General features: G+C 32.1%; 1 protein-coding gene across 17 annotated transcripts in view; it reads right to left on the minus strand.

Moving 5' to 3' along the window:
• VPS13B (vacuolar protein sorting 13 homolog B) overlaps positions 1 to 17,762 on the minus strand; it is a 765,850-nt gene that overhangs the window by 648,915 nt on the left and 99,173 nt on the right. For 16 of the 17 annotated variants that reach the window (XR_014236520.1, XM_082364176.1, XM_082364168.1 and 13 more), the window contains 2 exons: positions 17,546 to 17,740; positions 10,038 to 10,162 (listed from right to left, as the gene is read on the minus strand). Coding sequence is in view for 16 of the 17 variants with exons in the window: in XM_082364176.1 (XP_082220302.1) it covers positions 10,038 to 10,162; positions 17,546 to 17,740 (320 nt within the window). In the remaining variant the exon portion in view is untranslated. Of the gene's footprint in view, positions 1 to 177; positions 3,488 to 10,037; positions 10,163 to 17,545; positions 17,741 to 17,762 lie in introns of those variants that run through there. The other variant, XM_082364173.1, reaches the window with a different exon arrangement.

Genomic DNA, 17,762 nt, shown 5'->3' on the forward strand with positions numbered 1-17,762 from the left:
CTGTAAAATACAGAGTATGTGCATACATTTAAATTCTAAGTAAAGAAAATGGTCAGTTTACACGTGTAACGAGTATTAACATCATCTTAATAATACACATGATAAAATCAGCAATAAAAATATGCACTTTGAATTAAGATAATAAATAAAACAATTTTCAAAGATAAAAAAAAAATAACTGCTGAGAAATCAAATTTTTAGAAAAGCTTATATAAAGCTGGAAAATAAAAATACAATATGTTTAATTTATTAATTCAATTAGTTTTCACTTATCTGTAGGAACCTATATTTCAGTTCCAATCACTGTTTGCTTTAATACTAATTACATGGTTTTCACTTCAAACATAAATCATTAATAAAAATTAAACAAAAAAATATTGAATAATGTTAAAATATTATGCAATTAAAAACTATGTAAGCATCTCCTTCCAAGGCCCAAAACAGCAAAAAGGACAATTTTATAATTAGATTTTTAAAAGACAATATACACTGCTTCTTAAAGCAGTTTTTCTCTCCTTGAAATTCCTTTAATTTACTGTGTATTCTCTGCTGACATGAGGGCAGGTATCTTGCCTATTTTGTTTATTGGTGCATCTCTAGCCAAGCCCTGCAGAGTGTATGGCATGCAGTGGGCATTCATCACCTATCTGTGGAATAGACCTGAATGAATAATAAAGAACAAGCTCAAGTATGCAAAAAGGCAGACAAACATAGTGGAAAAACGCCTTGGAGTTTCAAAAAAAAAACTGTAACAGATTGGGGAACTTGTTCAACAATTGAAGAAAATATGCATCCTGTCTATTCTGGTCAGACTTCCCTGCTTTAGTCAACAGGATAAAGACACAAAAGAAGAATTAAGCATTTTTAAAAAGGCAGTAGAAGACAAAAACAGTATGAGCAAAACAAAAAAAGATTCTAAGAAATATGCAAAGAAATGCTTGATTTATAATGAAAAGATGGTTACATTAACAAAATAGGGCAAGTCACACAACACAGAATCCCGTAAGATGGAAGATTAAGTTACATTAAGTACAGAGCATCCAGCATGAGTCCACTGTTGTATGCCTGACCTGAGATTACAGTTCATATAAAAATACAGCACCTTAGTACACAATACAAGTAATACCTAACCATTTGCTACAAAGGGAGCTATTACAATAAAAAAGAAAAAAAATTCAGCAAGTTATCCAAATCAAAAAAGAAAACTGTAATGAGAACAGTTTGCACTATGAACTTTCCAAATCAAATTTACCATATGATGTAATGGTGAAATTGATCAGATGGGCTATTTTCATTGTGATCATGTTTAACCATCTCTAACGTGTAGGCTAATGAGATAAAATAAAGCACACATATTTTGTTTCCTTTAAGGCTGTAAAATTTGGACTTACCCCACACTTAGGGTCTCACAAGATAGGACATTCTTGTGTGCTCAATCTAAAATTTCAGATGGACAAAAAAACATATTTTCTAAGGAAATTCAAAGTTGACATACAAAATGAATGCATGAATTGAGCCAAAGACAAATGAAGATGGCTGTATGTCTCACTTTCAAACTTCCCTAAGCTTCTTTAAAAGATCTGTAAATTTTTAAGAACTGTACAGCTATTTGATTGGAATAGATGCCATTCACATATTTCGATAAGTTTGAATCTTACTTTGATGAAGAAATCTTTGATTCGCCTATCTTTCATTCATTTGATTCACCTATCTTTGAAGCAGAAACCGGTATCTGCAATGTATGTCCATTTCAATAGGATGTGACAGAGAGAAAAAGCAAACAATGCTGGATTTTTCAGAGACTAACATATGAATCCCAGTCTATTCTGAAATGTTTAGCTATGTGACCATACACAGATAAGTGTTCATATCTGCTTGTATTTGTTAAAACATATTCTCTATCATCAGATTGTTAAACTCAACGTTAATATCTATCACTAGAGAAATAATTTGTAATCAGAGTATGTGCCTTGGTTGAACTGATTTACCATTTGATAATACTTCAAAGAGCTATATTTCAATATTCTCTTCGATTTCAAAGTGAACAGCAATGAGCACTAGGCCTATGATAGTATTTTTTTAATAAATAATACTCACAAAAATTATTTTGGATTCCTTTAGCATTACCTATTTTTTTTAAAAGTTTCCATAATTAATGTCTTATTGCTAATAAAAAAGGTGATGAAGCAAATATGCATATGGATTTCAAAACATGACAAATATATATGTCCACCCAGAATGGGAACCATGAGGTGTTTATGAATTCATGTTAAAAATAGGTACTAAGAACCCAACCTTCCTACTATTTCTAAAACCTTCTATGTCCTCCTAACCTATTCTGAATAAAAGAAAGTAACGAGCTGAATGGTCATTTGATTTAATTGTTCATTTGTTTTCATTTTTATTTTATTTTGCAGTACTGAACTTGTCTATAACCTAAAGACTTATAAATTCCATATGTCAAGCACTATATCTACCTTTTGCAGAGCTTAACAGATATATAACTTTAAAACATGAGAAGAAAATTAAGCAGAAAAAGATCTCCCTATACCACAAAAAGTTACAAAATCATTTTGCAGAAAAACAATCTATTATAAGTAAGCCATCTCACAAACAGTAAGAGCAAAAAATACTGTGAAGATAAACTTGTAAACAACCCAAAGAATTCTAACAAATTCATCTCTTTCTTCTCTTCCCCAAATTAAGTAGACCTATTCCAAATAAACACATTACCACTTTTTACTTGCTTAAGCTATACCAATTCTTAAGAAAAACTGTGTCAAATCTAAAAGTTAACATTTCAAACAAAAAGTAAATGATATAAAGGAGATAAACTCAGCTTCTGGCTTTGGAGTTAAAGTAAACAGACTTAACATTGAAAAGCAATACAGTCCCACAGAATTGGATGAAAAATTTACAAAATCACATATATATAATAGGGGATTAATATACAGAATATATAAGGAACACCTTCAAATCAACAATAAAAACAATCCAATTTAAACATGGGCAAAGGACTTAAATATATGTTTCTCCAAAGATGATTATAAATGGCCAATAAGCACTTGAAAAGATGGAGGAAGTAGGGGGTTGGGTGAAACAGGTAAAAGGGATTGAGAGGTACAAGCTTCCAGTTATAAAATAAATAAGTCATGGGGATATATATACAGTATAAGGTATATAATCAATAATAATGTAAAAACTTTGTATGATAACATGGTCACTAGACTTACCATGATCATTTCATAATTTATTTAAATGCTGAATCACTATGTTGTGCATCTGAAACTAACATACTATTGTATGCAAACTATACTTCAAAAAAAAACACTAAGCATTAGAGAAATGCAAATCAAAGCCACAATGAGATATAATCCCATATTCAATAGGATGGCTATCAACAAAAAATGGAAAATAACAAGAGTTGGTAAGGAAGTGGAGAAACTGGAACCCTCGTGCACTGTTGATGGGAATGATGGTGCAGTCACTGTGAAAAACAGAACAGCAATTTCTCAAAAAATTAAACATAGAATTATCATATGATTCAGCAATTCTACTTCTAGGTATATACCCAAAAGAACTGAAAGAAGGGACTCGAACAGATTATTTGTACACACATGTTCACAGCAGCATTATTCACAATAGCTAAAAGGTAGCAATAACCCAAATGTCCACTGATGCATGAATAGATAAACAAAATGTGGTATTTACATACAATGAAATATTATTCAAACTTAAAAAGGAATGAAAGGAAGGAAAGGAGGGGGGGAATGGGGGAGGGAAAGACATTCTGATATATTCTATAGCATGGATGAATCTTGAAACTTTACACTAAATGAAATACGCCAAATACAAAAGAACAAATATTCAATGATTCCATTTACATGTGGTATCTAAAATAGTCAAATTCATAGGGACAGAAAGTAAAATAGTAGTTACCAGGAGCTGAAGGAAGGGAGTAATGGGAGTTATTGTTTTAATGGGTACAGAATATAAAATTTCTGGAAAGTGGTAATATGAATAGTGGTAACAGCAGCACAACAACGTGAATGTACTTAATGCCACAGAACTTACACTTAAAAATGGTTAAAATGGTAAATTTTATGTTAGTTATATTTTACCATGATAAAAATTAAAATAATAATAATTTTTAAAGCGGTGTGATACAGTTGAAGGAGCCCTGAATCAAGAAAATGAAAATCAAATCGAGGCACTGATACTAACTGTGTGCTCTTAAAGCACTTTTCTTTTTTTTTTTTTTATAGCTACTTTATTTATTTATTTTATTTTATTTTTGGCTGTGTTGGGTCTTCGGTTCATGCGAGGGCTTTCTCTAGTTGAGGCAAGTGGGGGCCACTCTTCATCGCGGTGCAGGGACCGCTCTTCATCGCGGTGCGCGGGCCTTTCACTATCGCGGCCCCTCCCGTCGCGGGGCACAGGCTCCAGACGCGCAGGCTCAGTAGTTGTGGCTCACGGGCCCAGCTGCTCCGTGGCATGTGGGATCTTCCCAGACCAGGGCTCGAACCCGTGTCCCCTGCATTAGCAGGCAGATTCTCAACCACTGCGCCACCAGGGAAGCCCTAACTGTGTGCTCTTAACTAAGTAACTTGACCTCTCTGGGATTCAGTTTTTTCATCTTTGAAATGAAAAGATTGTAAATGATGATGTAGGTGTCTCTTTTCAGTTCAAAACATTCCATGAAATCATATTCCAGATGCCAGAAGAACCAAAGCTGAAAATCAGGCTGCTGCCACTCAAGTGGAGATAAGAGAATTAACATCTCAGTTAAATCTTACCAGTTTTAAGACATTCTGCTACAGAGAATGTGAATCACAAAAGCAGACAGATGAAAATAAACACAGCTTTGGAAACAAGGGAATTAAAAAGATCTATCTCGAGGAACATTAAAAACAGCCAACTCTATGCTCCTAAGGCCTCAAACTGGGCAGTTAAGCAAACACCATTTTCAGTCCTGTGGGGTGGGTTACTCATTCTCTGTTTGCTAATAAATATTATGGGCATTTTTGTTATACTTGAAGGGTCCAGCTTCCATTAAAGCTAAAAGCATTTACTCTGGTGTTACAGCAGAAAAATGGCTGCTTCAGTTTCCATTTCAGGGAGGCAAAAGGATCAGTATCTGCCTCACCTCTCCCCATCAATACCATGAACCTACTAGCACCAAATCCTGTATTTCCTATTTAACACTGAACTCAAACACAGATTCCACAGAAGCATCTTCCTCCCACAAATAAACTGTTCAATAACTTCACTAGTCAAAACCAAGCTATCTGGCACTGTGCTAAGTAAGGAATGGATCCCTTAATCTTGTAAAGAAATACGTGTTTTCCCACATTCCTATGAGTATGAAAATGGCTCATGACATAAATAAGGAATAATTATGAAAAAGAAGAAACATGAAACAGATTTTGATTCAATATGAGAAAGAGCTTTAGAGCTGCCCAACAATGAATCTGGTTGCCTCAGAAAGTAGCTAACTCCCTTTGAATAAAATGTTCAAGCCTTGGATAGATGACCATAAATCAAAGCTATGTCATAACGACTCAGAAATTGAGATAATACCTAAGATTCCACCTAACTCTAATGAACTTCAATTCTACGAGATCAGCAGCACAGTAGTATCTATATACTATTAATTGCTACTAGGAGAATTCAGACTTATTAGCTGTACTATCATAACTAGCCTCTCTACACATGGAAATTCATATTTACTATAAGGCAAGAAAGTATACTGAGCTTTTCAAAGATGATTAATAAAAGATAATTTATATCTTCACTCCTTTCGGGTAAGGAAGGGATCAAGGACTTTGGAATCAAATAACCCTCCATGAGAATCCTTGTCCAGCCACTATGTGACTTTGGACAAGTTATGTAACCTGAGTTTTTTAGTTTTATAAGAGGGAATATCACCTAACCTCACAGGGTTGTTATGAAAACTTTGTTAAACTAAGTGCCTAACACTGTATAAAAAAGTATAGTATTCTCTTTCAAATCCTACCCATTCTTTAATAACCTGCTTGAAAGTTACCTTCTCCATTTTCTCCATGACTTTCTAAGCCAAAGTAATTTTTCTCTGAACTTCCAAAATTTATTTATAAATAAGATCATATTTTTGAACCCTCAATTATAGGAGAAAGTGAACTTGAAACTACATTATGGTTGTTAGTTTAACAGCCTGATCAGAAAGCAATGGGACTAATGAATATCTGATTAACTGGTTTAACTATTTTTAAGTGTTCATATTAAAAAGTGTAGACATCCTTATTTGTGTACAAGTCCAGGCCCAAAGTAGTCTTCCAAATTCCTCTCCCACTGTATCCCTTCACAGATCTGAATGGACTAACCCTGACTTTGTCCAGACAACATTGTCACCTAGAAGCCTCTACACCCTAACCAGCCTCTGAATACCTGGATATCTAACTGATTCAGCCATTAAAGCCCAATTCCAAGGCCACTTTTCTGAAGCCATTCCTGAGGTCCTAGAGAAATTCTCTAATTTTTTTAAACTAACAAGAAAGACATTCTGCTTAAGCCTCAATTTTGCAATTTAATGACAACTGTTTTCATATGTGTCTGTGTCCTCCCCTACTAGACTGTAAGTCTTCCTGGTGAGGGGATATCTTTTACCCTCACTGCATTCTACTTTATTCTTTCCCCAATCCCAACACTTAGCACAATGCCCATCAAGACACAGAAAAATGAAAAATATTTAATGACATCTGATGTCCCCTAATACAACTGAAGCATCTTAACGGAAAGAAAAAATAGCAAAGGAATAAAAAAAGAAATTGACACAAACTTCAGGCACCTATTTTTAAATTAAAACTGCAGATCAAGAATGTGTAAATCGTCAATGTTCATGTAACACTGTATAGTGACAAAGGCAAACTATCTAAAAACTACATTACACAGAATAGATGAATCTCACAAATTATTTTAAGTGACAGAACCAGTCAAAAAAGGAATATATGTTGTATGATTCCATTTATATTAAATCCAAGAATATATGCTATTAGATACCAGGATAATGGTTAACACTAGAGGAGGATGAAAGAGAGAGGCTTTTGGGTTGCTGGTAATATTCTGTTTCTTGATCTTTCAGCTGGTTACCAAGCATTCAGTTCAGTTATGAAACACTGTAACATATGCACTTTTCTATAAGATATTAATATTTAAATCAGAAATTTTGAAAGAGTTGAAATGTTTATCATTTCTCTGTATTGAAAAAAATGTTAAGGCCAAGAATATATCTAAAAGCCTAAAAGCATTATCACTGTAGAAATTTTTAAAATAACTATGGACAGTAGACCAATGCTTAACTCTGCTAGCAAAAACAATGCTATGATACTTTATTGTCCTTTAACCAACCATTTACTGCCCTTTTTTAAACATCTCATATCAAAAAAAGTCAAGTTAAAATTTAAATTAATTGCTCAAGATTTATGTCATTAATTATTATTGGTCACTGCTTTTCTCACCACACCCTACACATTTCAGTCCTGTTCAAAGGAACTAAAAGAGCTAAAGTTAACCTGATATAAAAAAATGAAAAAAAATTTTTTGAAAAGTTTATTTTTGTATGTTTGAAAACTATGTAATATAGAATGAAAGATACAATGTAACCAAAATATTTTGAAAAAATTAAATCTAAGAAACTGGAGTTTTGTAATAGCTTGCTCATTCAGGTTAAAATATATTAACATGAACATTTAAATGGGAGAGAAATAACTTTTTTTAAATGTTACTTAAGCCACATATTTTAAAAATTACCAAACCTGATTAAATTAAATATTATTTGTTTGCAGCTTCATATATAATTAATATCTCAATTTAGAAATATTTTAAAACAAAGAGTATACACTATTTTGCTGATTTAAGTAAAATCTAGATTTTCATTACTAACTCAAACATACCAACTAAAAAATTTTCAATGTGCTATAAAATGCCTTTGTTTCAAATGCTGTGGCCTGTAGTAAATATGCTCTTCTCATTACTGCATGAAATATAAACACAGCTTCATAAATGTGCTTTAAGAAACTCTGAAATGTGAATTTTAAAAGTCCAAATGAAACAGCTTGTATAATTTGAGGAAGGGAGAGACCATGAATGGGGACAGAGCTGTCATAATCCTCACTCACTGCAACAGTTAAATAGAATTCTCAGTTCTCATATGATTTCTATTTATTTCAAGTATTATATGATGTATTTTATCTGGTATTTTATTCATTTCATTTAACTAAGATACATCTCAATTTATTGAGTTTTGTATTGATTACTTTCAATTTAGAGTTGCTAAGAATAATTATAGCTTACTTTGTATTTGCTAAGGAAAACAATTTAAAGAAACTATTTCAAAACAACATACTTCTGTAAAGCATAGCAGAAATACCACTGAAATAATGTAGAAGTGGTCTTAACTACAAAAAAAGCAAATCACATCCAAATAAATATTAGCATTCTGTGATCTCATGCTTTTAGTATTTAATTGGAATATTTTCATTTAGATGTCAGCAGATATATTTTAAACCAAATTTGGCAATATTTAGAGCAAGCCTTACACATCCTTGACATAAGCCTTACCTATTTAAATATTCAACTTTTTTCATATAAAGACTATAATTCACTTTGGAAATTTTGGCTGTTTTATTTTTAAAAAGAACTTAAGTATTTCCCACGGTGAACTGCATTGTATCTAATAAAATTTTAGGGTCTTGAGTGATAAATAAATCAGCAGATACAAATATCTATTAAAGTTGATATTGACTTATCAACTGAGACATATCCCATGGTATTTTGTAATAGACCAGAATATAATACTTGGCTCAAATGCAACATGTAAACAACAATAAAAAGTTGAAAAGTGATTCTCTACACAGCATAATAAGTGCCATATGAGGACTATGGATGACTAAGGACAAAATTAAACTTATCAAGAGTAATTAAGAATAAAATAATTTAACAGTGATTTCACTTTATAGAAGAACTGGTTCCAATACGAATTAACTTCAAGTTCTATATTTTTTTAATTTTCTGAATCAACAGGCAAATTTCTTTGAAAATGTTAGCATTTACTTTACAAATTTCATTTTAAAAGTTATATATTATTAAAGGAACTATATTGTTAACAAATGAAGTACTTTAGATAAAGAAGTCAAATCTATTTTCTGAAAGTTTTGTTGCTTTTCATAAGTAACTAATGAAAATACATCCTACAAAAATAAGCTTAATACTAATTAGGAGGAAAAAGCAAAGATGTATTCCCAATAATTGAAATGATCCAAATTTTAAAATACAGAAATATTTCACCAGAATATAATTTCATTTATCTAAATCTTATTTCATATACTTAAACAATTATTTCTTTAATATTAAAAACACTGCTTTCAACTAAAAGAAAAAGGTATGATTAGTAACTATTGACTCTCTTTCTATAAATCTCTTTTAATTCAGGAAGAATGACCTCCAAATAAAGGAATCCAATACTAAATGAAAGTAAGGGCTAAAATCAGTTTCTGCCCAAATGCAGAGTGACTGTAAACAGACATGTCAAATATACTAAATCTATGTCATGGGTATACTTTTCTCAGTGGTTAGGAATACACATGAAATTGTTACTTAGTTGAAAAATACTTTGGCCTTGATATTAATTTGCAACTTATTAAAAAATCTTTGTAACCTCTCAAAAAAGAAAAAAAAAAAAAAGAAAGTACTTGCCCTGCAGTTCCTATACAATGTGAAAAAGCAACATTTTACTATAGCTGTGATATGGATTGATAGTTATTACCCCAACAACAGTTATCACCACCACAAATACTATAACCTAATAGATTTCAGACATTTAAAAGAGATTTTTAACGTCTCAGTAAAAAAAAGATACATGAAGTATTAACTTCACATATTTTTCTAAGGTTTTATATAAAACTAACACACTGGCATAAGACGGATACGATTGGGTTTTTTTCCCCTCCTAAGATAATAAGTGAAAATTACCATAAACCACACTTTAACACAATACTTACCAGCATGTGGACAGTTTCAGAAGTTTACCATAAAGAGCAGTGCTGAAAGAGGGAATAATCGGTACAGGTACGCAGTAAGATCCCCTACAATCCAAAGAGGTCAGTCCTGCCTGGAAACCAAATATCTGCAACAAAAAGAAAAGATCCAAATGTTCACAGAGACAAAGTTTTAGTAAGCACAGGATGAAATACGTCAGTTTCAATTTGCTCTACAACAGCTGCACACTAAATATGTTCTGATGTCTTTTTCCACTTCCCAAACATCAACATTTTCTTCTATTAAATAGGACATTAAGTCAGAATTAAGAAATTTAAGTACACAATATTTCTTTCATATCCCTGCAAGATGACTCTTCTTTTGACCAATTTTAGGTTTCACATTTTATTTCTATACATAATTCTCATTTCGCATTTTACTGTCTGCTAAAATGCACATATTCTCTGTTAAACTGACTACATTGTGCACATCACAGATATTGTTAGTAAATCATTGTTATATCATTTTATTCCTAAAAGAACATTAACTACAACAAAAACAATCTTAAAAAGTATTTTGCCTTCAACTTACGGTATGCACACACAAAAAGGATATCCAAACATATCCTAAATAATGTTACATCTTTTCCCTTTCTTTTGTAAAAATAATGGTAGAGCTGAGGTTTTTCACCTCAAGAAATTTGGTACATGGCATAAATTACTCCTTATAAGTTTATACTTAAAACTAGCAGATCACATTCAAAAATTTTATAAGCATTCCCTGAAATTCCTGAAAACTACATTTGCCTTCATAGGAAGAATCAATGTAACATCACATTTTACATGAAACGTTGCAGAGAACTGATTATGATATTTCTTCTTCCATTATTTTCAATAAAGTAAATGTTTCAAACAGGAAACACTGACACACAGAGATACAAAACAAAGAGTTACTGTTTTCCAACAACATGCAAAAGCAGTTTAACCCCAACATTTATGTTTCATTATTATTTTTTATTCCTTGGGTTTATAAAGCACTAACTTTCTTATCTCTAGGATTAATATTAGCTGCTAAATTCTACAGTGAAACATGTTTAAAATACCTCAGTAACTAATTTCCAATACAAAATACTTTCATTTAATGAACATAAACTAATGATCAATTTCTTAGAAAGTAATATTAAACTGCTTCCCAACGGTTTCAAAAAGCTATTCTGCTCCTACCATTCATCAAACTGACAATGTCAAATCTTTTCCTGTAAAGTCAGTTTTCAGTGAACGAAGTAACATTTTGGAAAACAGACATTAGTTAGAATTTTGTACGTTCAAAGAAAAACTGCATTTCAAAGGGCCTACCTACTTAATTACTATCAAGAAAAATGAAAGTGATATACCTACTGATTCCTATAAATCCCACTATTAACCAAGATGCAAGAAATAAAGAATTGAGAAGAAAAAGAAAAAAGTATGTTTCTAATACTTAATTGATCAGCCTTAAAAATTAAGTTATTCCACATATATATTCTTTGAAGACTTGCTCTAAGCAACACTATATGCAAAGAACTTCTGGGCACTGTACAATTTCAGCATTTCATATTTCCTCTGAAAGGGCCAGTATTTAAAAGTTTCTGAAATTTGCAATTATTAATACCACTTAATACAAAGCATGATTATTCAAACGATGCCCAACCTCCAAATATTTCTAGAGTATGAACCAGGGTAATACTTTATCAAACTAGATTATCTGTGTTCAACTAAGAACGCTCTCAAGCCACCTTCTAATATTCTATAAATGTCCCAACAGTATAATCACAGACACTATCATTAATGTACTCAGATGGAAACTGGGTGTTGAGGAGATCCCCTGCTGGTTGTCTGCAGAACTGCAAAGGACTTTGGGGAAGGTCCTGCATATTATTCTGTAATTTTTTTAAGCTTTTACTAAATGTACATGTTGTCCAGAGATGACTCCAGAGAACATTCAAGCAAGTATAAATTACAGTGAAATCAAAAATAATTATTTCAAAAGAACCATAAAAAATAATTATTTCTTTTTTTTGTTTGTTTAGTTTTGTGTTTGCTCTTCGAAATAACCAATTTCAACTCTCTCTTTTAAATCACAGCAGTAAGACACACAGATTTACCATACCTATATAACCGAATAACTCGTCAACAACCCTTGACCAAGATTACAAATCCTTTATCTAGAAAAAGGAAAACCAGCACAGTATGAATTGAGGTTGTTTTCACCAGGACTGTTCATAGATTCAGAAATAGAATAAAAATACTTATTAATAACACTGCAAACCAACAGTCTGAGGCATCAAGAATGTATGAAGCAGTAAGTGCAACTACTAATAGAAGTTTTAGCTGAAGGAAATGCCAACTTGACTAAGATGACTTACATATGACATAAAATGAAAAGTTAAATATGCAGTGCCACCTTTTAAAAAATCCAATTAGAAAACAATTTAACTAAATCACCTCATTTTACATATGGGAAAAATGAAGTCTAAAAAGGATAAAGGACTTCTTCATAATTACCTATTGCTGGAACAGCAATATGATGTTTCATTTGATTTAGCTCATCTATTAGCTCACAATTTCACTCTGCCTTGCTTCCTCCCTCTATTCCCTGCTTCCCCTCTCCAAAAAAATATGGCTGATTCACCACTTACTCTTAAAGAAAAAACAATCTTTCTCATCACTACCTCTCCCCTCCAACCATCAGTAAAATTCCATTTCTCATCTGTCATCAGCAAAAATCTTGAAAAAGTAGGCTGGAAAATGCCACCTTTTTTTTTTCATTGCCTACCCATTCCTTAAACCCTCTAAATCTAGTTTCTATTCATGTATCCATTGAAACAAAAAGAAACTCTGGACTGAAACTGATACTTATATTCTTTTCTTATGGAGAGAAATTAAGTATTTTCTCCTAATTTTTTTCCACCAACAATTTAAGTGAGGAAACAATAAATAATAAGTAATTTTTTTCATCACCCAGAATTTTGTAAATGAATGTCATGTTGTCACCTGTACTTTTAATGAAATAAAATCCTTCAGAATACATAAGGAACACTTACAACTCAACAATAAAAAGACAAAATAACTTCATTTTAAAATGGGCAAAAGATTTGAATAGATATTCTCCAAAGAAGATATACAAATGGCCAAGAAGCAGATGAAAAAAAATGCTCAACATCATTAGTCACTAGGGAAACATATATCAAAACCATAAGGAGATACCTCTTCACAACCACTAAGATGATTAAAATCAAAAAGACAGTAGTAACAAGTGTCAGTGAGGATATGGAGAAATAAGAACCCTAATTCACTACTAGTGGGACAGTAAAACAATGCAAGAATCCCTTTGGAAAAAAAAGTTTGGCAGTTCCTAAAAATGTTAAAGACAGAGTTACCATAGAACAGGCAGCTCCACACCGAGGTATATACCCAAAGGAAATGAAACCTGTGTTTATACAAAAACCGATACAGAATGTTCATAGCTATATTATTTGTAATAACCAAGGATTGGAATCAACACAAATGTCCACCAACCAGATAAATGGATAAACAAAATATAGTATATATCTATACAATGTATTATTCAGTCATAAAAAGGTAATAAAGTACTGATACATGTTACAGAATAGATGAACCTTGAAAAACATTATGCTAAGCGAAAGAAGCCAGCCACAAAAAACCATATGTTGTATGATTCCATTTATATGAAATATCCAGAATACGCAAATACAGAGACAGAAAGAGATTAGTGTTTACAGGGGGCAGGAGGAGTCAATGGAGAGTAAATACTAATGGTTTCTTTTTGGGGTGATAAAAATGTTCTGGAATTAGATAGTGGTGATGGTTGCTTTAACTCTGTGAAAATACTAAAAATCACCAATTTCTATTCTTTAAAAACGGTGAATTTATGGTATGTAAATTATTTCAATAAAATTATTAAAAAATTTAAAACCTTACAACATAACTAAAGTTTACCTGATCCATGACCCTCATGCTAGTCTCACTGGCCCCCCACCAAGCCCAGATGCCCAGATCGCCCAAATCTACTTTCAGGAGTTCAGAACGTATCCCGCCCTTTTGTTATACCTTTATAAACCCTTTTATATCTGTGAACAATCTTTAGCACTATTTTGTATTCTTAATTTACATAAAAGGTATCATACTATACATACCATTACGCTTCCTGACATTCCCACCAAAAATTATGCCTCAGAGAGCTATCCATGTGGGTATTTATAGACCTATAGCTGTACATATCTGTACATGCAAAAATTTCTCTGGGACAAGGGTCAACAAACTACAGTATACAGGTCAAATTCTAACCACTGTCTGTTTTTGTACTACCTACAAGCTAAGAATAGTTTTTACACATGTACATTTATAACTGATCTGATGACAGGGAACACTAAGCTGAAACCCCAATTAGGTGAAATGTTACCCAAAGAAAAAGAATTCCTTCTTCTCGTTAGTAAAACTATATTACAAAAAAAGAGTCCTATCTTACATTTTGAATTTTGTCAACTCAAGATTCATGGAAATTTGTTCTATTATTTAAGTACCTACACAATATCCTAAATTTTGCCTCTTGGCCCACAAAGCCTAAAATACTTACTATCTGAATCTTCAGAGAAAAGTCTGCTGGCCCTTGCTATAGTATATATATTGAAAATTGGAATGGATCGGTATAAGGTAGATGAGTTTTCAAATTTATTAGATTCTGCGAAAGCACTCTCCAAAATGATACCAATTATATATCCACCAGCCATGTGTGAAAGCACAATTCCTTGAAATCCCCAGGGAAAACTATTTACTGGAGGTCAAAAACTCCCAAATCCAAAAAATTCAAAGGGTTTTGATTCTACTATAACCTTCCTGATCTCTCTGAAGCATCTGCCATAGCTGATCCTTATGAGTAAAATGCCTTAAATTTATACATTTTTCTATAGTTTACATAATGCTTTCACTAACTTCTTTTTTATGTATGTTTCAAACTTTAGGTGACTTTCAATGTCTTAGCTACTTGATGCCACACTTATTCAAAAATGGGTTTAGCATTTAAATACAGAGGACTTGGTAAGACATATGAAAGTTTCACCTGCATGTTTTCTTCCATGCCAACTCTCTCAATTAATAAACTTCATTACATGAAGTGGGAACTATATACTATTTTGTCAAATAGTCAATACAGTCACATTTACGTACACAAACTTAAAGCTTAAGCATTTATTTGAGTATTTAATTGAAAATTACTTGAGTCTAAAATGCCAAAGACACATGAAGTAGACATTTAAATCTTCCACTGTAATATTTCAACACTGTAATAATGAAAATTAAACTTTGAAAACTTCCTCAAAGGTTACAGTAATCATCCCAAGTAACATGAACTGCTATAAACTTTAAAACAAATCGGTATTTTTAGTCAGTTCCAAACAGTCACAAAACTAAAACTCTCTACCAAGTCCTGAAAGTTTTTTTAAAATGTACTAGGCCACTGAAGAAGCATCAGAAATGCAATGAAATTTTTTTTAATGTAATCAAATGGTCAAGACTAAAGACTTTATTTTTTAGAGTATTCAATATTCTTAATACCAATGAAAAGTTTTTCTACATATATTATACTATGCCCAACACCTGACTTCCTGGGACATTTAACTTATCCATTATAGCTGTAGTCAAACTAACCAAAACTTTATCTGGACTACACTGTAACTTTTACATTTCCCTGGAAATTCAAGTGAGCATTTAACATATTAACAAATAGTAGTGGTAAACAACTATTCCAATAACTTTTATGTCAGTATGAATGACAACCATATTGGTGACCAATAGCTTTGGTGACCATTTTCCTTGAGGATAGGGCATGCCTGTTTCATCTTCAATGCTGAGTGTCTGCAGTATGGAAAGAACTCAGTACTTACCAAATGAATGAATCCCACGTAAGTAGAATACCTTGGAAAGAACTGCCTAAAATTAGACTTGCTTTGATAAAACAAGGCAAATACTCTTAACAATATAACCTGATATTCAAGTTGTGCCAATCTTAAAAAAAAAGTCATACACCTCAGTGTATTAATTGTGGGAGTGAATAAAAAAGCACAAGTATGTATCTAACTTTCAAAAACACCTTCTGCTACTCTCCGCATGACATAAAACACTTGTTACAGATCATTATAATAATGATCCCCAAAGAATCGTACTTTCCTGTGTCCACACCCCTTTGTAACATAATACTGTCAACTCCTCCATCAAGGAAGTAGAATTTCCTTCTCCATCATCTTAAAAATGGGCTTTGCATGGACATCTAGAAAAAGATGAGTTTTTCCACTCTACATGGTTTGAAAACAATCAAATTTTAACATCTTAAATTTAAATATGCCTGGAGGTGATCTAAAACTAATATCTTTAAATTGCTTTCTTTTTACTCTACAAGGACACAAATATTTAAGAACTTCAAAACATCAAACTATAAAGCATGAAACAATAAAGCCAGGAGTCTATTTTTGGAGTTCTCTAATTTTCACTACTTTACATAAAATTTAGTGCATTTTTAGTACTTATTTTTTTTTTTTACATCTTTATTAGAGTATAATTGCTTACAATGGTGTGTCAGTTTCTGCTTTATAACAAAGTGAATCAGTTATACATATACATATGTCCCCATATCTCTTCCCTCTTGCATCTCCCTCCCTCCCACCCTCCCTACCCACCCCTCAAAGCACAGAGCTGATCTCCCTGTGCTATGCGGCTGCTTCCCACTAGCTATCTATTTTACGTTTGGTAGTGTATACATGTCCATGCCACTCTCTCACTTTTAGTACTTATTCTTGATTTCAACTTGACATAGCTTCCTTTAGTCCATAAAACAGAATTTAATTAGGTACATGCTATCTCTACTTAGATTATACATGTGTATTTGCTTAGCAAAAACACTTGTTACTCAACATCTGAGTTTATCTATTTGTAAGTACCTATAGTGGGATGTATCACATATTTATTAAAAAAAGAGATGGAAGAGCTGAGCAAAGTCTCCAATAATTAACTTTACATAACTTGATTTAAAGTAATAAAGTTTTCCTTGGCATTAAGAAATTAACATGAATTCAATAAGAGGAAAATGACTAAAAAAAAAATGTGTTAAACTCGCTTTATAAAACATTGTCTCTCACAAATATTCCCCTCAAAGAAATCACGAGTCTTTTAAAACATCCTTAGTGCTCTTACACATTGCTTATAATCAATGATATATACAATCTTCAAAAATTATAATTACTATTATCTTACAAATATCAAGCTATTAACACCAAATAATTGAAGAAATCTTTAAAATAGGTACACTTTTATTTTTATATTAATTATGCTGAATAATGAATATACCTATCATATCTTATTTAAATCTCATCTTACAGGGTACTAATTCTGTAAAATTACAACTCCAAGAAAAAAAAGATTTATTTAATTCTCCCGAAGGCAACCAAATACTAATACACAAGAAAATTCACTTTTCATACCTTAAGGTAGCAATGTGCGTAGCAATAATGAAGCAGATTATCAGAAGGCTGAGTAAGGCTGCTGACCACATGCACCAAATGTTCAGCATACATCGGCACAGAATGTTCCAGATTAATTTTATCCACCAGTATCTGAATGGATGGCAAAGGCCGAAGAGACTGGAAGTTTGTAGTATTCATGAAATTACTTGAGTTCTAGAAAATAATAGTGTTCATT

The sequence above is a fragment of the Balaenoptera borealis genome, assembly GCF_965194805.1.
Source record: "Balaenoptera borealis genome assembly, chromosome: 17".
Lineage (NCBI taxonomy): Eukaryota > Metazoa > Chordata > Mammalia > Artiodactyla > Balaenopteridae > Balaenoptera > Balaenoptera borealis.